The 23,970-nt window shown below is 42.5% G+C and overlaps 1 protein-coding gene across 1 annotated transcript in view; it reads left to right on the forward strand.

Annotated features, from left to right (window-relative positions):
• The window catches only part of atp13a3 (ATPase 13A3), a 174,968-nt gene that overhangs the window by 124,821 nt on the left and 26,177 nt on the right, over positions 1 to 23,970 (forward strand). Inside the window, exons 22-25 of the mRNA XM_060834125.1 lie at positions 3,659 to 3,787; positions 3,879 to 3,958; positions 6,908 to 6,950; positions 7,032 to 7,141. Coding sequence (XP_060690108.1) covers positions 3,659 to 3,787; positions 3,879 to 3,958; positions 6,908 to 6,950; positions 7,032 to 7,141 — 362 coding nt within the window. The remainder of the gene's footprint in view (positions 1 to 3,658; positions 3,788 to 3,878; positions 3,959 to 6,907; positions 6,951 to 7,031; positions 7,142 to 23,970) is intronic.

Consider the following 23,970-nt stretch of genomic DNA (forward strand, 5'->3'; position numbering starts at 1 on the left):
AATTTCAGAGATAAAAAAGTTTGTTTTATGGGGGAGATTTAGCAGTTTAGGTGCAGTTTGGAAGTATGAGAGAAGATCAAATTGAGGTATTTAAGATGCTAAAGGCGATTGACAACATAGACATGGAATGGATTTTTTAAATTCATTCACAGGATGAGGGCACCACTGGCTAGCCCAGCATTTATTACATATCCCTAATTGCCCAGAGGGCAGTTAAGAGTCAACCACATTGCTGTGGTTCTGGAGTCAGATGTAGGCCAGATTACGTAAGGATGGCAGTTTCTTTCCCTCAAGGATGTGGGTGATGGGTGGGTGATGGGTTTTTTTGACAATCGGCAATGCATTTGTGGTCAACATTAGATTCTTAATTTCAGATTTATTTTATTATTGAATTCAAATTCCACCATCTGCGGTGGCGGGATTCAAACTTGGTTCCCCAGAACATTACCTCGGTCTTTGGATTAAAATCCACAGATAATGCCACTAGGCCATTGCCTCCTCTTGTTGTGCAATCCAGAACATGAAGTCATAATTTTAAGTTAAGGGGTGGCAGTTGTAAAACAGATGAGGAGGAAGTACTTTTTTCAAAGTGTGGGAATCTATGGCATTCACTATCCAGTCAGTGATGGACACCAAGACACTAAATAAATTTGAGGAAGACTTAGACAGATTTTTACCTAGCTGAAAATGTGTTGCTGGAAAAGTGCAGCAGGTCAGGCAGCATCCAAGGAGCAGGAGAATTGACGTTTCGGGCATGAGCCCTTCTTCAGGAATGAGGAAAGTGTGTCCAGCAGGCTAAGATAAAAGGTAGGGAGGAGGGACTTGGGGGAGGGGCGTTGGAAATGCGATAGGTGGAAAGAGGTCAAGGTGAGGGTGATAGGCCGGAGTGGGGGTGGGGGCGGAGAGGTCAGGAAGAAGATTGCAGGTTAGGAAGGTGGTGCTGAATTCGAGGGATTTGACTGAGACAAGGTGGGGGGAGGGGAAATGAGGAAACTGGAGAAATCTGAGTTCATCCCTTGTGGTTGGAGGGTTCTTAGGCGGAAGATGAGGCGCTCTTCCTCCAGCCGTCATGTTGCTATGGTCTGGTGATGGAGGAGTCCAAGGACCTGCATGTCCTTGGTGGAGTGGGAGGAGGGGTTGAAGTGTTGAGCCACGGGGTGGTTGGGTTGATTGGACTCACTACTACAGCCACATCTCCTTCCTCAGCACCTACCTATGGAACCGACTGACCCCGCACGGACTCCGGACTACGTTCAGACAAACAAAATTTGGACCTAACCAGGACAACCAGTACCTACAACAAATCCGAAGCCTCCAGCAACAGACCTCCCTCCGGATCCTTCGCTCCATGCTTGCAGCCATGCGCCGCTACCTACATTCCCTGCAGTCAGCCGTACCCCAACTCAGGACAGCACTCTCACAGATCAACCAACCCAACCACCTCGTGGCTCAACACTTCAACTCCCACTCCACCAAGGACATGCAGGTCCTTGGACTCCTCCATCACCAGACCATAGCAACACGACGGCTGGAGGAAGAGCGCCTCATCTTCCGCCTAAGAACCCTCCAACCACAAGGGATGAACTCAGATTTCTTCAGTTTCCTCATTTCCCCTCCCCCCACCTTGTCTCAGTCAAATCCCTCGAACTCAGCACCGCCTTCCTAACCTGCAATCTTCTTCCTGATCTCTCCCTGCCCACCTCCACTCCGGCCTATCAGCCTCACCTTGACCTCCTTCCACCTATCGCATTTCCAACGCCCCTCTCCCAAGTCCATCCTCCCTACCTTTTATCTTAGCCTGCTGAACACACTTTCCTCATTCCTGAAGAAGGGCTCATGCCCGAAACGTCGATTCTCCTGCTTCTTGGATGCTGCCTGACCTGCTGCGCTTTTCCAGTAACACATTTTCAGCTCTGATCTCCAGCATCTGCAGTCCTCACTTTCTCCTCGAAGATTTTTACTTAGCAAAGGATTAAAGAGTCATTGGAAATGAGCAAGAAAATAAAGTTGAGGTCGAGATGAGATGAGCCACAATTATGTTAAATGGAGGAGCATGTCCAAGGGACTGAACTAGTCAGTCCTGCATGTAGTTCTTTATGATTATTTGTTTGTATATGACTGCTTTATTTTCATGTGATATGTACATGTACTTCTCAATCTCTTTGTATCTCTGTTATTTGGATGTATTATGTTTTCAATCCAAAGCAGATTATTTCATACTTAGCTGCACTGAATATTTGTCAGTGGAACCCCCTCAATATAGGCACATATATTGCAATTTTATATATTCTCTTGTTGTTTTTGGTATCTCTGACAGAAGGCTAACAAGATTAGTTGGACATTTTAACAGTTGTTGGGAAAGTTGCTGCCTGTATTGCCCTTGTCAGACTGCACATTTTGGCTGAATACATCTAACCTGAATCCCAGTGTGCTTTTCTCAGAACTGAAAGATTTGCAGTTGATGAGATAAGTTCCAGTAGCTATAAGTGAAACGCTGTGAACAACGTAAACAACTATATTTGCTTTCATCACTCTTACCAAGACATTATTTAGGATATCTGGTAGGCATGGACGTGTTGGACCGAAGGGTCTGATTCAATGCTGTATAGCTCTATGACTCTATTTGATCAATGTGAGCAGAGGTTGTGTATTTGAGATGCTAGAAAAATTTGGTCACCTGCTGAAGCTGCTCAGTGTGAACTTGGGTTTCCATGAAAAGATAATGGGTAAGCTCAGCAATGACTGGGAAACCTCAGAACCCATTATGATTGCCAGAGGACTTAAAAAGAATCATGTTGCCTTTTCTGCTTCATATGCATCAGGTAATCTGCAAAGGTGTCTATTTACATATCAAAACATCCACAATGCAAACTTGTTCATCTGAGATCTGAGACAAAGTTGCACCAAAACCTCATCAGTGAGTTGCTGTACTTTGATGATGTCACACTACCAAGGAGCACCTTCAGCTGTAAATGGGCAATCTATCTTAGACCTGCAAAGAGTTTGGTTTGACAAGGAAGGCAAATGCCAGATCTAGGCTCCACAATAACACCCTGACTGAGAACATCGAATTTCTAGTTTACCAATCTTCAGTGCCTTCCTCTTCAGTTGAGAGGCCTGGATGGCATTTGGTTAGGAGAAAATACTGAATAAGATTTATCGAAAAAGTAGAAGGTTAAAAGTAGAGTAGAATAGATTTTTTTTTACTGAGTTTGGTGGGAGTCTGGTATTCACTATTTGAAAGGTTGAGTCAGAAACACTGAACATTTAAACAGTCTTAAAAATCCACTTAAGTTGCTGAGTAGTCAGATATTTGTTTATTGGCATGGTCACAATGGGTCAAATGGCTGTCTCTTTTGCACTAAACAAGTTATAAATGGAAGTAACATGAAAGGAAATTGGATGATATATCAAAAGGAAGAACAAGAAGATAAATTTGTGGGGTGGAAGGGTTGGGGGTGGAGTTAAAAGAAGTGATGTGAAATTAATATGGGGGCTCCAAGGCTCCAATCAAAGAGTACTGTGAACTCAGACATGATAAGCCAATTGGATTCCAGCGTAACATGATATAGATGCTTTGTTCATTTTGCAAGTAGATAAATATGTTGGTTTTAAATCATTAATTTTGTTTTTGATTTGAACTATTTTCCCTTTATAGGCCATCGACATTAAAGCAGAAAATGAGGGCTCTGGAGATCTTCTCCATCAGATGAACCATTATCATTTTGCAATGGATGGCAAATCCTTTTCTGTTATAAATGAACATTTTCAGGATCTACTTTCAAAAGTCAGTAAATGGCAACTGATGTTTTCTGAATAACTTTGGCTATAGATATTTTTGACTATACACAACTAAAATGTCCTTTTGTTCATCTCAGTTGATACTAAATGGGACGGTATTTGCTCGCATGGCTCCAGATCAAAAAACACAGCTGGTAGAAGCATTTCAAAATGTAGAGTGAGTACTAAATTGCTATTTTCAATTTGGAAAATATTAGACAGGTGGGCAAAGAGGTATAATAATTCAATGTATTTTTATTATATTAATGATAAATTTCAGAATTAAATTTGCTCGTTTAATTTTGTTACAGTTCTCATTTTACGTGCACAAGTGCATAAATAGTAATGTATTTCTTTCCTTGAAAGATTATGTGACCTGCGTTAATATGTAACTTTTCTGGACCATTAAACATCTTGAAGATTGTTATAACCAATGAAGCACATTAAAGAGTGGTCACTTGTAATATTGAGAGCATGGTAGGCAATTTGCTTGGGACAAACTCCCACTAGCAATAATGTGATAATAAATCGTGGGTGAATTTTAGGCAGTATACCAGGGGTAACTCCTGTGCTGTTCTTTGAAAATATGCCGTGGATTCTTTAATATTCATCCAAGCAGGCAGAGGGGACTTTGATTTAAAGTCTCATCCAAACAATATTACGTGCGATAATAATTTATTGAAGAGCCCTCAATATCCTGGAGTGGGACTTGAACCCAGAACACGTGACTCAGACAAAAGTACTACCTTTTAGAATTTTCTGCTCCAGAAATATCTTGATCATTATTTTTAATATCAAATAATATAGATAATATCACAAAGCATGAGATGTAGGCCTTGATGGTTAGGCCAGCATTTATTGCTCATCCCTAATTGCTCTTGAGAATGGTGATGAACTGTCTGCATGAACTGTTGGGGTCGATGTGATATAGGTATGTCTGTAATGCTATTAGAAAGGAAGTTCAAGGTCTTGTTCCAGCAGCAGTGAAGTAGCAAGATGGTGTGTGGTTTGGAGGGAATTTTGAAGGTTCTGGTGTTGCCTGTTTCTGTTACCTTTGTCCTTGGTGGTAGAGATCCCCAGTTTGGAAGGCACTGTTGAAGGAGCCTTGCTGTGTTATTCCAGTACATCTAGTAGATGGTACACACTGTACATTGGTGGCTGAGTGAGTTAATGTTCAAGTTAATAGATAGGGTACCAATCAAATGGTCTGCTTTGTCCTGGATAGTGGCAAACCTCTTATGTTTTGATAGAATCACACTCATTAACACAAGTGGCCGGTTTTCATTAGCACTCATGACTTTGTGCCTTGATGATGGTGGACAAGAGGTGAGTCAATGTACAGAAACCTAGACACTGACCTGCTGTTTGTAGCCATAGTATTCACTTGACTTGTCCATTGCAGCTGTTGTCAATGATAGTCCTCTAAGATGTTGATATTGGGGATTCAGCAATGGTAATACAATTGAATATCTTCGGAATAATGATTGGATTCTCTTTTGTTGGAGATGGTCATTGCCTGGCACTTATCAGCTCAAACTTAAATATTGTCCAGATTGCTGTGTTTTGATGTGGACTGGCTGAATATCTGAGGAGTTATAGGTAGTGCAGAAGATTGTTCAATTATTATCAAACATTCCACCTCTGACTTTATGATGTAGGGCATTGATGGATGAAGGGCTTTTCCCCAAAATCTCGATTTACCTGCTCCTCAGATACTGCATGACCTGTTGTGCTTTTCCAGTACCACACTCTTGACTCTAATCTCCAGCATCTGCAGTACTCACTTTTGCCATGTTATTGATGGAGCAACTGGAGATGGTTGGGCACAGGAGTGCCCTATGCCCAAGCATCTCCAGTTGCTCCATCAATAACATGGCACTTACGTCCCAGAGTTGAGATGACTAACTAATAGCTATAACCATTTTCCTTTGCACTATGCCTTGTATGCGTTGAACCAGAAGAGAGTTTTCACCACAATTCTCATTCCCTGGTAGGGTAGTGGCCAGTGGCAGTCAGCAAGAGGTTTCCTTGCTGATTTTTGTCCTGAAGCCATGAGACTTCATGGGATCCAAAGTCAATGTTGAGGACTTCGACTGTCTGTGTAGAATTTGCACATTCTCCTCATGTCTGCATTGATTTCCTTCAGGTACTCTGGTTTCCTCCCATAGACCAAAGATGTGCAGGCTAGGTGAATTGGCCATGTTAAATTGCCCATAGTGTTTAGGGATGTGTAGGTGAGGTGCATTAGTCAGGAGTAAATGCAGAGTAATAGGGTAGGGGAATGGGGTTTGGTTGGGTTACTATTAGGAGGTTCAGTGTGGACTTATTGGGCCAAGTGGCCTGTTTCCACACTGTGGGGATTCTATGGCTTCCAGAAGAACTCCTTCTCAGCTCTATAGTATGGTGCTGCCACTTTGTTTATTGTGATGGTGGGACAAACATACGCAGGGATATTAATTATGGTGTCTGGGAATGTAAAGTGTGATTCTTTGAGAATGACTATGTCAGACTGTTCTTGACTTATATATGTGATAGTCTCCCAATTCTGACACAAGCCCCTGAATGTTGGGAAGGAAGACTTTGCATGGTTAACAGGACAATGTGCCATTGTCTTTCCAGTGCTTTGTTCAGTATTGGGTTATGCACCCAGTTACAGTCCTTTTATTAGACTTCATAATTGTTAGATGCAGTTGAGCTTACTAGACTTCTACAAAGAGTAGTTAAGAGTCAACTATATTGTTGTGGATCTGCAATCATATGTAGGCCAGACCAGAGGAGAATGTCAGATTTTTTCTTTTCTGAATCACTTTGGTGGGTTACATGGGCTTTTATGAAAATTGATAATAGCTTCATGCTCACAATTAGACTAGTTTTTAATTTTTGATTTATTAATTAAATTGAAATTCCAACATCTGACATGATGAGATTCAAACCCAAACCTCTAAATGCTTAGCCTTCACTGGATTCCTCATACAATAATGCCACCACAATACCAAATTATTACAGGTTAGCAATAATTTAAACATTGTCTAGAAATTATATTTGTGGATTTAGTTCAACACATTAGAAAACAGTAATACACTGAAGAGTAATATTTAATATCTTGCTTGAATCCTTGTTCTGACAGCTATTACGTGGGAATGTGTGGAGATGGTGCCAATGATTGTGGTGTAAGTTTCTTTTTATCATTTTTAGATTGTTAACATTCCTAACTATTTTGGAAATGTGTAAAACATAAATGTGATTTACAGGCACTAAAGCGAGCACACAGTGGCATCTCATTGTCTGAATTAGAGGCTTCCGTAGCATCGCCATTCACATCAAAAACTCCAAACATTGCATGTGTACCAAACCTGATCAGGTAACTTTTTTTATTTAATCCTTAGAGCTCTAGAATATTTACACATGGTAGATTACTTGATCCTTTTGTTTCAATAATGTATGCCACATATCATCAAAATTTGTTTTAAACTTATGGAATTTTGTAATTATCTGCTAGGGTTCTACTCTCACTGCTAAAACCAAATAGCTTTCCTACCTCTATTTTAGCTATATTATTTTAGTAGATTTCCTTCCTCTGTATTTTACTTGTGCCTTTTTTATTAATCAAAAGGCTGGTATCATGTTTTTTGACAAAGGTAAGAAAACTATTTGGCTTTCGCATATGCACGTCTGCACTGCTGCTTGACCTGTAGAGTTTAACACCTTACTTGCTTTGTTGATTGCTGATTCGTAGTAGTTGGATATTTTAAACAACGGCTCTTGATCTTGCTCACCTTTATTGTTAGTTCTTTTGACATATTTTATGGAGTACCTACATTGTACATATTTTTCTTGTTATGTGCTATATTGTGGATTTGACCATGTTGAATTTCAGTAGATATTTTGTTCGCTGACACATTTTAATTAGCAATTTTTTTCATGATCATAAGCGCTGTGTAGAATTGCCTACCTTTTCTAGTTTGCATATTGAAGCAACTTTTGTTCAGTTTCTGAATTAAATTTGTCAATGCTAATAAAAAACAGTAGCAGTCCAAAATTGATTTCTTGGAAACTCCACTCAATGCACTCTTGTCAGGTAATTCCTCTAATAATTCTGTATTCAGTTCTAAATTTTACATTGAATCTCAATGTCTTTGAATTAACTGGTAGCCTCTTGTGCAAACTTTCTTTCAAATCCTAGACACTTAATGTAGAGCTTTCCACAGTTTGCTTCATGCTTGTGTTTTGTCGTTAAAGTTAAATAAAAAGCAGTTGGATAAGCAGATTAATCCCATTCTGACTCCTTTTTGTTTTCATTTCCACATACTCTTTTGTTCTAACAGAAGTCTTCTAGTAAAATTCTGGATTTGTTCTTTCAACTACACCATCACCTATGAAGGTTCTATAGCTGAGGAAGATTTAGACATCAGAAATCTACATAGAAAATTTGAGGATTTATGTCTCTAAAGAGGCTACTTGCCCCATCATGCCTCTGTCAGTTGAAAAGCATACATTCAACCTAAGCCCATTTTCTAGCATTTTAGTCTATAGCCTTTGGGCTGTCATACTTGAGACATATATCCAGGCACTTTTGAAATGAGTCGAGGATTTCTGCCTCAACTACCTATTCAACCTTTGAGTTCCAGACTTCTACCATTTTCTGGCTGAAAACACTTTTCCTCATCTCCCTTCCAACCTTTTTATCAATCATTTTAAGTCTAGGTTCTGAGTTACTGACCACTCAACTAAGATACAAAGGCAGCCCTCCTTGTCTACTCTAGTCAGGACTCTTACAATTTTGTGCATCTCAATCAAATCTTCCCTTAGTTTTTTTTGTGCCAAGGAGACCAAGTCTAATCTATCCTGTCTCTGCGCCGTCTCTCCAGTAGATTTCCACCAGTTCTATCTTGCCCACCCAGTTAGTACCTGTGGGTATTGACAGGTCACAAGGCTGGTTATAAAACAGGATCAAATGTTTCCTTATTGGTACTTCTTTTGTGATGTGATAATGCTATATCTCCCTGTATGAACGCAACCTTGTGCAATGTACAACATAAGTTGTTTCCATTGCAGCCCATATAACTTCCATTGTACAGTTTGCTGTTGTGTTAAACCAAACTTTGCTTCTTCTGTCTTATATTTCAAATGTGGGCACACTGCAAAAGTAGCTTCTACACTGCAACTATCTAAAGTGATGCTTTTTATATTACCTTCTGTGTCTGCTGAAAATGGCAGTATATTGCGATAACTCAAATAATAATCTTCTCTAATTACTCTAATATTCTCTCCTCTATATAATGTTTTAGTAAGTGTCGATTCTGGAATAACTGAGATTGTTTTGGCAATGTTGATTAACATATTATTATGTATGACATGGTCCATGGCAGTTTTATATTGACATTAAACTCCTCAAAGGGCAGTGGAACAGGCCATCTTCCCTGTACCATGACAAGCTAAACAAACACACCTTTATTATCCACAGGAGTATCTTTCTCTCATCAGGTTTTTTCAGGGTTTCCTTGTCTGCTCGAAAATCCATGATCCATGAGTGCTCAGACATCATTCTTACTGCATAATTTGAAAGATTTTCCTGTATATTAATCAGTCTATTAATGGTCCCTGCATGACTCTCTAGTACTCTCTCTCTAGGCAAGCTCTGAATTATGTATATCAGCTTTTAGAACAGAGAAAAATACAGCGCAGTACAGGTCCTTCGACCCTCGATGTTGCACCGACCGAAGCCTACCTAACCTACACTAGCCCAATAACCTCCATATGCCTATCCAATGCCCGCTTAAATGACCATAAAGAGGGAGAGTCCACCACTGCTACTAGCAGGGCATTCCATGAACTCACAACCCGCTGAGTAAAGAATCTACCCCTAACATCTGTCCTATACCTACCATCCCTTAATTTAAAGCTGTGTCCCCTAGTAACAGCTGACTCCATTAGCGGAAAAAGGTTCTCACTGTCAACCCTATCTAAACCCCTAATCATCTTGTACACCTCTATCAAATCTCCCCTAAACCTTCTTTTCTCCAATGAGAACAGCCCCAAGTGCCTCAGCCTTTCCTCATACGATCTTCCTACCATGCCAGACAACATCCTGGTAAACCTCCTCTGCACTCATTCCAATGCCTCCACATCCTTCCTATAGTATGGCGACCAAAACTGCACACAATACTCCAGATGAGGCCGCACCAGAGTCTTATACAACTGCAACATGACCTCAGGACTCCTGAACTCAATTCCTCTACCATTAAATCCCAGTATACCATATTCCTTCTTCACAGCTCTATTTACCTGGGTGGCAACTTTCAGAGATCTGTGTACATGGACACCAAGATTCCTCTGCTCATCCACACTACCAAGTAGCCTATCATTAGCCCAGTAATCCATCTTCTTGTTACTCCTACCAAAGTGAATGACTTCACACTTCGCTACATTGAACTCCATTTGCCACCTTTCTGCCCAGCTCTGCAACTTATCTATATCCCGCTGTAACCTGCCACATCCTTCTTCACTGTCCACAACTCCACCGACTTTCGTGTCATCCGCAAACTTGCTCACCCAGCTTTCAAGCCCCTCCTCTAGGTCATTTATAAAGATGACAAACAGCAATGGTCCCAAAACAGATTCTTGTGGAACACCGCTAGTAACTGCACTCCAAGATGAACCTATACCACCAACTACTACCCTCTGTCTCCTTCCAGCCAGCCAATTCCTAATCCAAACCTCTAATGCACCCTCAATGCCATACCTCCGTAGTTTTTGCATTAGCCTACCATGGGGTACCTTATCGAACGCCTTGCTAAAATCCATATACACCACATCTACTGCTTTACCCTCGTCCACCTCCTTGGTCACCTTCTCAAAGAACTCAATAAGGTTTGTGAGGCACGACCTGCCCTTCACAAAACCATGCTGACTATCCTTGATCACATTATTCCTATCCAGATGTTCATAAATCCTATCCCTTACAATTCTCTCTAAGACTTTGCCCACAACAGAAGTGAGACTCACTGGCCTATAGTTACTAGGGCTATCCCTACTCCCCTTCTTGAACAAGGGGACCACATTTGCTATCCTTCAGTCTTCTGGCACTATTCCCGTAGACGACGTCATAAAAATCAAGGCCAATGGCTCCGCTATCTCCTCCCTAGCTTCCCAGAGGATCCTAGGATAAATGCCATCAGGCCCAGGGGACTTATCTATTTTCATCCTTTCCAGTATTCCCCAGACCTCTTCCCTACACACCTCAAGGCCATCCATTCTAATCACTTGTGACTCAATATTCATATCAACAACAGTGTCCTGTTCCTGAGTGAATACTGACGAAAAGTATTGATTTAGTGTCTTTCCAATCTCCTCCGCTTCCACGCACAACTTCCCACTACTATCCTTGACTGGACCGATACCTACCCTAGTCATCCTTTTATTCCTGACATACCTATAGAAAGCCTTTGGGTTTTCCCTAATCCTACCAACTAAGGACTTTTCATGTCCCCTTTTCTCTGCTCTTAGCTCTCTCTTTAGATCCTTCCTGGCTACCTTATAACTCTCAATCGCCCCAACTGAACCTTCACGCTTCATCTTTACATAGGCCACCCTCTTCCCTTTCACAAGGGATTCCAATTCCTTATTAAACCACGGATCCCTCACGAGACCCTTTACTCCCTGCCTGACTGGTACATACTTATCAAGGACACCCACTAGATGTTCCTTGAACAATCTCCACATATCATTTGTGTTCTTCCCTTGAAGCCTATTTTTCCAATCCACGCATCCTAAGTCATGCCTCACCGCATCATAATTTCCCTGCCCCCAGCTATAACTCTTGCCCTGCAGTGCACACTTATCCCTCTCCATCACTAGAGTAAAAGTCACCGAGTTGTGGTCACTGTCCCCGAAGTGCTCACCTACTTCCAAGTCTAACATCTGGCCTGGTTCATTACCTACAACCAAATCCAGTATAGCCTCACCTCTTGTTGGCCTGTCTACATATTGTGTCAGGAAACCCTCCTGCACACATTGGACAAACACCGACCCATCTAACGAACTCGAGCTATAGCTTTCCCAGTCAATATCTGGGAAGTTAAAGTCCCCCATAACCCTGATACTTTCGCTCTTCTCCTGAATCATTCTCGCAATACTTTCCTCTACTTCTCTAGGACTATTAGGAGGCCTGTAGAAAACTCCTAACAGGGTGACCTCACCTTTCCTATTTCTAACCTCAGCCCAAACTACCTCAGATGGCAAGTCTTCCTCCATTGTCCTTTCCACCGCTGTAATACTATCTTTGACAAGCAATGCCACACCTCCCCCTCTTTTACCCCCATCTCTGACCCTGCTAAAACATTTAAACCCTGGAACCTGCAACAGCCATTCCTGTCCCTGTTCTACCCATGTCTCTGTAATGGCCACAACATTGAAGTCCCAGGTACCAACCCACGCTGCAAGTTCACCTACCTTATTTCTTATACTTCTGGCATTGAAGTATACACACTTCAAGCCACCTTCCTGTTTACAGGCACCCCCCTTCGAAATCGATGCCATGTTCCTAACCTCCCTACACTCAAGGTCCTGTAACCTAAAGCTACAGTCCAGGTTCCCATGCCCCTGCAGAGTTAGTTTAAACCCTCCCAAAGAGCACTAGTAAGCCTCCCCCCAAGGATACTGATGCCCCTCAGGTTCAGGTGTAGACCATCCTGTTTATAGAGGTCCCACCTTCCCCAGAAAGAACCCCAGTTGTCCAGAAACCGGAATCCCTCCCTCCTGCACCATCCCTGTAGCCATGCATTTAACTGTTCTCTCTCCCTATTCCTCGACTCTCTATCACGTGGCACGGGTAACAAACCAGAGACAACAACTCTGTTCATTCTGGCTCTGAGCTTCCAACCTAGCTCCCTGAAAGCCTGCCTAACATCCTCACCCCTCTTCCTACCTATGTTGTTGGTGCCAACGTGGACCACGATCTGGGGCTGCTCCCCTTCCCCCTTAAGGACCCGGAAAACACGATCAGAGACATCATGTACCCTTGCACCTGGGAGGCAGCATACCAATCGTGAGTCTCTGTTGCCCCCGCAAAACGGCCTATCTGTGCCCCTTACTATTGAGTCTCCAATAACTATTGCTCTACCTTTCTCCACCCTTCCCTTCTGAGCAACGGGGACAGGCTCCGTGCCAGAGGCCTGAACCTCGTTGCTTATCCAAAACGGTACACTTGTTCTTGAGGGGAATGACCGCAGGGGGTCCCTGCACTGGCTGCTTCCTACCACTTCCCCTCACTGTCACCCATCTCTCTATAACTTTCGGAGTAACTACTTCCCTAAAGCTCTGATCTATGACCACCTCTGCCTCCCGAATGATCCGCAGTTCATCCAACTCCAGCTCCAGTTCCCTAACACAGTCTTGGAGGAGCTGGAGATGGGTGCACTTCTTGCAAGTGTAATCAGCAGGGACGCTAATGGCTTCCCTCACCTCATACATGTTGCTTTTGGTTACTTTGGATACAGAATTGGCTGGCCCATAGAAAATAGAGGGTGGTGTTAGATGGAAAGTATTCAGCCTAGAGCTGGGTGACCAATGGTGTTCTGCATGGAGTGGTTCTGGAACCACAATTCTGTATCCACACAGCCAGATTTCCCTGTATCCCATACCTCCTTACTTAATGAGCCTACCATGGGGAGCCTTATCAAACACCACGCTAAAATCCATGTACACCACATCCACACTGCTCTACCTTCATCAATGTGTTTGTCACATCCTCAAAGAATTCAATAAGGTTTGTGAGGCGTGACCTGCCCTTCATAAAGCCATGCTGACTATCTCTAATCATCTATGATTTTCCAAGTTATCATAAATCCTGTCTCTCAGAATCCTCTCCAATATTTTGTCCACTACTGACGTAAAACTAACTGGTCTGTAATTCTCAGGATTATCCCTATTCCATTTCTTGAACATGAGGATAACATTTGCCACCCTCCAATCATCTGGCACTGTTCAGTGAACAGTGAGGATGCAAAGATCATTACCAAAGATGCAGCAATCTCTTCCCTCGCTTCCTGTAGTAACCTAAGGTATATCTCGTCTAGCCCAGGGGATTTTTCTATCCTCTTGTTTTTCAAAATTTCCAGCAAATCCTCCTTCCTAATATTAGCCTGTTCTAACATATCAGTCTGTTTCACACTGTCTTCAGAAATGTCAGGGTCCCTCTAAGTAGTGAATACTGAAGCAATGTATTCACCAAGGACCTCTCCTACTTCCTCCGACTCCAGACGCAATTTCCCACCACTATCCCTGAATGGCCCTACCCTCACTCTAGCCACCCTGTTGTTTCCCACGCAAGTGTAGAATACCTTCGTGTTTTCCTTAATCCTACCCGCTAAAGTTTTTTCATGCCCCCTTCTAGCTCTCCTAAGTCCATTTGTCAGTTCCTTCCTGGCTATCCCTTAAAACCCTCGAAAGCCCTGTCTGATCCTTGCCTCCTCATACTTAAATAAGCTTCCTTCTACCTCTTGACTAGATGTTCCACATCTCTTGTCAGCCAAGATTCTTTCAATCGACCATCCCTTTTTTGCCTCAGTGGGACAAACCTGACCAGCACTATTAGCAAGTGCTTCCTAAACAACCTCCACACTTCTATTGTGCATATCCCTGAGAAAATCTGTTCCCAATTTAGGCATCCCAGTTCTGCCTAATAGCATTGTAATTCCCCTTCCCCCAATTAAATGCTTTGCCAAACCGTCTGTATAATAAAGGTCAGGGAAGTGTGATCATTATCACCGAAATGCTTTCCCATCGAGTGATTTGATACCTGCCAAGCACCAAATCCAAAATGGCCTCCCCTCTCATCAGTCTATCTATATATTGCGTCAGGAACCCTTCCTGGACACACCTGACAAAAACTGCTCCATCCAAACTATTTAAACTAAGTAGGTTCCAATCAATATTAGGGAAGTTAAAGGCACCCATCACAACAACCCTGTTATTTCTGCACCTTTCTAAAATCTGCCTCCCAATCTGTTCCTCCATGTCTCTGTTGCTATTGGGAGGGCCTGTAGAAAACTCCCAGTAAAGTGACTACTCCTTTCCTGTTTCTGACTTCCACTCTTACTGACTCTATAGACAAACAATCGTCGATGACCTCCCTTTCTGCAGCTGTGATACCATCCCTGATTAGCAATGCCACTCCCCCCACACCCCTTCCCTTTGAAACATCTAAACCCTGGAACATCCAACAACCATTCCTGCCCCAGTGATATCTAAGTCTCCGTAATGGCCTCAACATCATTGTTCCAAGTACTGATTAATGCTCTGAATTCGACACTCTTAATCCTGATGCTTGCATTAAAATAGACACACTTCACAACCCATCACACTGACTGCATATTTGCCCTATCAAGTGCCTATCCCTCATCACAGACCCTCTGCAAGCTGTATCTGGCTGTTCACTACCTATTCCATCATTTGATCTGAAGCTCAGGTTCGGTCCCCCCCCCCCCCCCCCCCCCCCAATCTAGTTCAAACCCTCCCAAAGAGCTCGGGAAACCTCTTGACCAGGATATTGGTGCCCCTCCACTTTAGGTGCAATCAGTCCTTCTTGTACAGGTCCTGCCTTCTACAGAAGATAGTATCCCAATGATCCATATATCTGATGCCCTCGCTCCTACACCAGCCCTGCAGCCAAGCGTTCATCTTTACTTTCTGTCTATTCTTAGCCTCACTAGCACATGGCACTGGTAGCAATCCTGAGATTATTACACTGCTTGTCCTGCCTTCTAGCTTCCAATCTAACTTGCTATCAGGTCCTCCTTCCTTTCCCTACCTATGTCATTGTTACCAATGTATACTACAACTTCTGGCTGCTCTTTATTCCCCTTAAGAATCCTGTAGACTCGATTCGAGACATCCCTGATCTTGGCAACCAGGAGGCAACATACCTTCCAGGAGCCTCGCCTGAGACCACAGAATCTCCTGTCTGTTCCTCTCACGATTGAATCTCCTATCACTATGTGTCTGTTCCTCCCATGATTGAATCTCTTATCACTATCACTCTCTTACTCTCTCCCCTTTCCTTCTGAGTCATCGAGCCAGGCTCAGTGCCAGAAACCTGGCCGCTGTGACTGTGATTGTATGGTCAATGATGGTTCTTTCAGGGAAATGTAAGGAAAGCAAGCCAAATGAATCTAAGACCAAACTCTATAAAGTCCGCAGGTTTCTGAATTTTATACATAACAGGTTACATATTCAATTCTTTATCAGGTCAATTTGCAATGTACATTGACAAATGTCGCAGTTTACTAATTTCCCACAATGCACGCAATGGGCGATGTTTATATTTACCCAAGATTGCCTTTATCTTTCCTGATTGTGTGGCCTAGCTGTTCCAGACATCTTATCACTAACTTATCACTGCACCCCTGCCCCTGCTGTGTTCCCATCCCTATCCTGTTGTGGTTCTTCAGCATTGTCCTATTTACTTAAAACCACCTTGGCTGAAGTGTTATCAAAATGGCAGCAGAGTAGGGTTCTTAAGCAAGGTCATCTGCTGACTACTTTTATCTTTTTTTCTTTATGCTTACCTTTTGTCCTGAGCTTAAACAGCAATTGCAGTTGCAAAGAACCACAGCATGGACTTGAGAGGGCTCAGCATACACTCACCATGGACCTGTCAGTGGTAAGGAAGCCCAGTGTGAACCTCATGGAAGCAGTGAGGGATCCCAATGCAGACGTCATGGAGGCAGTGAGTGGGCCCAGCATTGACCTTGTGGTGGCAGCCATTGGGCCCAGTGTGGACCACATGGTGGCAACGAGGGAACCCAGCATGAACTCAAATGGGCCCAGCACAGACCTTATTTCAATGGTGATGGAATCCAGCCTGGTCGCGAGTGAGCCCAGTGACGACTTCATGGCAGCGATGAGGAAGCCTAGCACAGACTCAAGTTGGCCCAGCGCAGACCCCGTGGCAGCGAGTGAGCCTAACACAGGCTCGTGGCAGCAGTTAGTGAGTTCAGTGCAGATTTGAATTGTACTTTTCCAGGATGAGCACGGGACCTGGCATTGGAATCAGCGGCTGCTACATCAGCAGAGATGATGTTGGTGAGGTAGGTCCAGCAGCGAAAGATGGCACCTGAGGATTGGCAACTTCATTGTTGATTGGATCCGATGCTGACAGCGACAAAGTGGTGACAGAAGGGCACCATAACGACATTGGGGTGAGTGCATCCACGAGACTTGCAACTGCAAAGTTCGTCAGTCCAGCTCAGGTAGCAGCAAGATGGTGGCAGAGGAGAATTGGACCATTGGTGAAAGATGGTGCCTGAAGAGTGGTGACTGCAATGCTCATTGGGTCCAGTGTAGATGATGGCGAGGAGGTGGAGGAGGGATGGCGGCACAGGTGTCATTGATCATGAGCTGGCTCAGGACTAAAAGACTGTCTTTCAACTATTTATTTCATTTTCTTTCTTATTCTTAAAACTATTTAAAATGGCACTGGATTGTGACAACCTTGGAAAAGCTTTCTCACTGTATTTTACTGTTTTTCTCACTGTAAAATACACATGAAAATAAAATCATTTGTTCAAATTTTAATCGTTAACTAACTGAAACTGACAAGCTAATTGTGGAACCCTACTGCAGAGTCCTCCAGACCTAAAAGCCAGCCATCAACAATTAGTCTGGTTTCTTTACCAAAGAGCAGTTTTGTATCCAGTTTGACTCTTGTCATTTTTTAAAAAATACGTCTGCCATATGGATCTTTTCAGAAACTTTTGTAAAAATTCAGTAAGCTGTATCAACTGTTCTACCCTCATCAATTCTTCTTGTTACTTTTTCAAAATATTTATTCAAGTTAATCACACATCATCTTCCCTACTAAATCCATGCTGAGCAGTCTTGATTAATCCTTGCCATTTTAGGCTTATCCCATCTCCTAGAACTGATTACAGTAATTTGCTCTGTACTGAGGTGCATCTATTGGCCTGAAATTATTTGATCAATTCCAGTAGCTTATCAATCCTTTGGCGCTACACCTGTATCCAGTGAGGATTGCAAAGTAATGGTCAAACCTTCTGCTATTTCCTCCCTGGTTTCATTTAATAATCTGTGATGTATTTTATCTGACCCTGGTGGTTTATCTGCTTTCAGAGATGCGAATTCATTAAGCTTTCTTCTCTGCTTATGTTTATTATATCCAGTCCTCCTCCTTAACCACAATATCTAAAAAGTGCCTGTCTTTTGTGAAGACAGATACTAAATATACATTAGGAGCCATGTATGTTGCTCTTGCTGGAAACTGATATCTTGATGCTCCAACAGCATTCCCCTTCAAACATGCAATTGTTAAGTACCTTGAGATGTTTTACTATATCGAAGGGGCTATATAAATGCAAGTTATTGTTTTGTCAGACTCCACTGACTAAATGGATCCTTCTTACTTTCTTTTGATCTTTCCAGAAAACAGTGGATTTGGAAGTTCACCTGGCAGTGAATTGCAACATTGGTACTTGCATGAGGTGAACTAGGTGATGTTGTGTCTACTTAATGTGGTGGTTGCTCTCCCAAGTGGTGAGGAGCTCTGGCTTTCTGTTGACTATTATTCTGGCAACTCCATTGGACAAGTTGCATGACCAAAGAAATACTTGCTCTTACCCAGAGTCTTTTATGACCACAGATGTCATAGTGCATTGCATCCAATGAAGTGTAGTCACTGTTGTAATAAAGGAAATGGATTGCCAATTTACATGTGACATCTGCTCACAAGTAACAGTCTAATAATGAGTAGATATGTTTAGTAGTTTAATTACATTTTGAATATTGGCCAGACGACCAGGAGTATCTTTTCTACTTTTCCTAAAAATAATGTAATGAGATGATTTGTTCCCACCTAAGAGGGCAGCTGGGACCTTGTTTTAGCACTTGATTTATGAGATGACATTTATTGGCAATGCAGCACGCACTCAGCATTGTACTGGAGTGTCATTTTTGATTTTATTGCTCTGATCCTAAAGTGAAACATGATCGTCTGACCCAGAGACAAGAGTTTTATCACACATTATTTCCTCTAAGTGATGATAGTCATGCACATGTCAACTATTTAAGTTATTCCACATGTATGGCCATGCAAAAAATGTAAAGGGAGTGCGATAGGTAGATGAAGGTGGGAGTGAAGGTGATAGGTCGGAGAGGAGGGTGGAGCGGATAGGTGGAAAGGAAGATTGTCAGTTCAAGAGGGTGGTGCCGAGTTGGAAGTTTGGAACTGGAATAAGGTGGGTGGAGGGGAAATGAGGAAACTGGTGAAATCCACATTGATCTCATGTGGTTGGAGGGTCCCAAGGCAGAAGACGAGGTGTTCTTCCTTCAGGCGGCAGGTGGTGATGGTTTGGCGATGGAGGAGGCCCAGGTCCTTAGGAAAGTGGGAGGGGGAGTTAAAGTGTTTGGCCACGGGGCAGTGGGGTTGCTTCGTGTGTGTGTGTGTCAGAGATGTTCTCTGAAGCATTCCACAAGTAGATGTCCTGTCTCCCCTGTGTAGAGGATACCACATCAGGAGCAACGGATACAGTAAATGACGTGTGGTTAAGTTCAAGAAAATCTCTGATGGATGTGGAAGACTCCTTTGGGGCCTTGGACGAAGGTGAGGGAGGAGGTTTGGGAGCAGGTTTTGCGATTCTTGCGGTGGTAGGGGAAGATACCGGGATTGGAGAGTGGGTTAGTGGGGAGACGTGGACCTGGCAAGAAAGTCCTGGAGGGAATGGTCTTTACTGAACGCAGATAGGGTTGGGGAGAGAAATGTATCACTGGTGGTAGGATCTGTTTGTAGGTGGCATCCTTTTGATAGCAGACTTGACCTGGGTTACATCGGAACAACCTAAAACAGTTTCACCTGTTGCTAAACATTTGAGTTATCTTATCCATAGTATTCTGAGGTAGACTGGGCATTTTCAGGACCAAAGGTGATAGTCTTAGGCCTGTTCATAAGTTTGTGTGATATACAGAGAGAAATCATCTGATTGGGATAGCCTTTATCCCGCAGGATGGATTTGATATATCTTCTTCAGAATCACGCTTACAAGATGAAAGAGTGGTTCAAGGCTTACTTATGGGGTTACTGTTTAGAAAAGTATTGTGATGTGGAACTATGAGAATCCCAGTGTGTTTGTTAACCAGTGAAAATTGGCTTCTAGTAGACGGTTCTAGAGAATTCGTAGTTGATTTTTCAACTGGGATAAGGGAACACATTAGGCTGCTTCATTTTAAAGGTAAATTTAAGCACAGGTTGGAGCTCATTAAGATGTATAAGGAAATTCTAACATTCAGCTGGACTCAAAGTTTGTGAGAGGATTTGTAGGTCGGGTGCTCGTTGTTGTGGTTCTGTTCGCCGAGCTGGGAATTTGTGTTGCTGACGTTTCGTCCCCTGTCTAGGTGACATCCTCAGTGCTTGGGAGCCTCCTGTGAAGCGCTTCTGTAATGTTTCCTCCGGCATTTATAGTGATTTGTATCTGCCACTTCCGGTTGTCAGTTCCAGTAGTGTACAAAATCCCATGCAAGGACTGCACAAAACACTATATAGGACAAACAGGAAGACAGCTAATGATCCGCATCCATGAACACCAACTAGCCACAAAACGACACGACCAGCTATCCTTAGTAGCCACACACTCAGATGACAAGCAACATGAGTTCGACTGGGACAGCGCTACTATTATAGGACAAAGCCAAATAGAGAACAGTCCGGGAATTCCTAGAGGCATGGCACTCATCCACAGATTCAATCAATTAGCACATCGACCTGGAACCAATATACCGGCCACTGCAGCGGAGAGCTGGAACTGACAACCGGAAGCAGCAGATACAAATCACTATAAATGCCGGAGGAAACATCACAGAAGCGCTTCACAGGAGGCTCCCAATTACTGAGGATGTCACCTAGACAGGGGACAAAACATCTGCAACACAAATTCCCAGCTCGGCGAACAGAACCACAACATTCAATGTATCAAATGTACTTATCTTACATATTCGCCATTCTCATTCTCTATTGGACTAACACTCTCTCTATTTATTCTTTTCCTTTTTAAATATCAAAAGAAGTTCTTATTATCCATTTTACATTTTCAGCTAGCTTCCTCTTGCATTCTAAAAGATTAATCAGGAAAAATAAATTAGTCATTCTGTGCTGTTCTTTACTTTCTGTCCAATCAACTGACCTTCTGCCATTCACCTCTCTGCACTTGAATGGGTTTTCCTTAACTTCTTTATTTAACCATGGGTGGTGAGTCCTCCCCTTAAATCTTTTTTGACATCAGTACACCATTTATTGTCTCATATCATCAGTAATGTGTGTTTAATATTCTCATTACCTCGGAAAGGAGAAGTGTATCATTTGGGGATTGCAGCCGTCTGGCTAGTTAAAGACAGTAGCACTGTTGGATGAGATATAAGTGAAAAGAATGGTCCTGTATTTGCTACATTTCAGAGGAATAAGCGACAGTCTCTGTGCAGAATAAAGACATGTGACCGGAGTCTTTTGGATGTAGGAAGGAACGATCTTTCCTCTGGCTAGAGTGTCCTTTGCCAGATAAAGCATTTTCAGAATAAGGGGTAGGCAATAAACTACAGAGATGTGAAGAAATTCATTCTTTTGGAGATGGGAGTTTTTTGAATTGTCTGGCCAATAGGATAGTAGAAGTAGTCACAGAGGCTCAACTAATGTAATTTACAGAATAGAAAAATCTCCGGAACTATAGGAAAGCATGACTAAGACAACTAAGTACACCATCCATGATGAAAGAGAATTGTGTATGCTTTAGAGTCCAATTGGCTGATGCTTGATCCTCCTTCCTCTCTCTATATCTCCCTACATCTTCCTTACAAAGTTCTCAATAAAGCATTGTCCATGTTTGGAGCACATATCAGGTTGATGTGAGCAATCACGCCAAGGTAAGATTGCATGTATGTGACTTTCAAGGTAATCTGTGTGTGGGCTTGCTTGAGGCAAATATGCTAAAATCATGCTTCCCTCCAAGACCCTGAGGCTGCAGCAATTGAGTATTGTGCAATTACATTTGCAAGCAATTAGAACAGAGGCTATGTTTTTCTATCCATTTGGACATATCTAGAGGGTCTCACTGCCAGATAGATCACACTGTCAGCATATTAAAATAGGACCTTTCTTTCAAATACATCAGTGATGAATAAGGGCCATCAATTTTCAACTTCCATCATCTGATTGCTATATCTGAGATCTTTTATTAACTAAGATGGTGTCAAAAAAAGATAAATACTGACCTAGAATACCATGCTGTGGTCACCTGACCACAGATTGAGACAAGTCCAAGAGACCCATGCTGTATAAAATAAGCCATCGTAAACATTGAAACTAGACAACTTAGTTTGTGTCAAAAAGCTTGCACCTCTTAATTCACAACTGAATGATAATTTTACATATTGGGGAATGAAAAGCTCACCTTACAGTTGCTGAACTTAGAAATATAATGAAACAAGACTTGGGATTATATTACTGAACCATATTTCAGTACCTATTTTGAGCATCAGAGCAGAGAGAAGGAAAAATATAATTCTAATAAGAGCTCAAAGTCTCTCTTTCTTCCTGTCTCTGAGCCTACCTCTCCATGTGTCTCTCAGAAGACAACACCCATTTAAAAAGCAAAATGGGGAAATAATCATTCAATGGTACCTACAAAGGTCACCACTGCTGATGATACCAGTCAATGATTAAACTATTGTGGTTTCATTTTAAAATTCTAATACGTCATGGACTCTCTATATAGTTTAATATCCTTAGAGTTTACAGCACGGATACTTTTCAGTCCAACTCGTCCATGCCAATCAGATATACTAAACTGATTCAGTCCCATGTGCCAGCATTTGGTCCAAATTCTTCTAAACCCTTCCTATTTATGTACCAATCCAGATGTCTTTTAAATGTTGTAATTGTACCCATCTCTGCCACTTCTCCTGGCAGAAGTCTCCTGACTTCTCCTAATATTGCTAATCAGTCTACCATGCGGAACCTTCCATGCACGCACCACGCTCTGCATGAATAAGTCATCCCTCAGATCCCTTTTAAGTCTTTACTCTCACCTTAAACCTATGCCTTTTAGTTTTGGACTCCTCTACCCTGGGGAAAACATCGGAACTATTCATCCTATCCAGGCCCCTCATGATTTTATAAATCTCTCTAAGATCACCCCACAGCCTGCAATGCTCCAGGGGGACAAAATTCCCTGGCTACTCAGCTCTTCTTACAGCTCAAGCTCTCCAATCCATGCAACCAGACTTGAACGCAGTATTCTAAAAGTGGCCTCACCAATATCCTGTACAGCTGTGACATGACCTCCCAACCCCTATATTCAATGCACTGACCAATGAAGGCAAACCTTCTTCACTACACTGTCTACCTCTGTCTCCACCTTCAAGAAACAATGAACCTGCCCTCAAAGGCCTGTTTATTCAGCAACACTCTCCAGTACCCTAGCATCAACTGTATAAGTCCTGCCCTGATTTGCCTTACTAGAATGCAACACCTCACAATTATCTAAATTAAACTCCGTCTGCCACTCCTTGGCCTGTCAGTCCATCTGATAAAGATCCCCTTGTACTCTGAGATAACTTTCTTCACTATCCACTACACCACCAATTTTGGTGTCATTTGCAAACCTACTGAAAATGCCTCCTATATTCAGAGCCATATCATTTATATAAAAGGCAAAAAACAGTGGACCCAATACCAATCCTTGCGGCACTCCACTGGTCTCATGCCTCCAGTCCAAAGAGTAGCCCTCCGTCATCACCCTCTATCTCATTCCTTCAAACCAATTTTGTATCCAATTAGCTAGCTCCCCTGGATTCCATGTGATCTAATATTGCTAACCAGTCTACCATGCGGAACCTTGTCAAACACCTTGCTGAAGTCCATATAGGTAATGTCTAATGCTCTGACTTCATCAGTTGTCTTTGTCACTACTTCAAAAAATTCAAATCAAGTTAGTGAGACACAATTTACCATCTACAAACCCATGTTGGCTATCCCGAATTAGCTCTTGCCTTTCCAAATACATGTAAATCCTGTCCCTCAATTTCCTTCAACAACTTACCCACCATCGACTTCAGACTCACCATAGTTCCCTGACTTTTCCTTCCTGCCTTTCTTAAATAATGGCACCACATTAGTCAACTCCAGTCTTC

The sequence above is a fragment of the Hemiscyllium ocellatum genome, chromosome 13, assembly GCF_020745735.1.
Source record: "Hemiscyllium ocellatum isolate sHemOce1 chromosome 13, sHemOce1.pat.X.cur, whole genome shotgun sequence".
NCBI lineage: Eukaryota > Metazoa > Chordata > Chondrichthyes > Orectolobiformes > Hemiscylliidae > Hemiscyllium > Hemiscyllium ocellatum.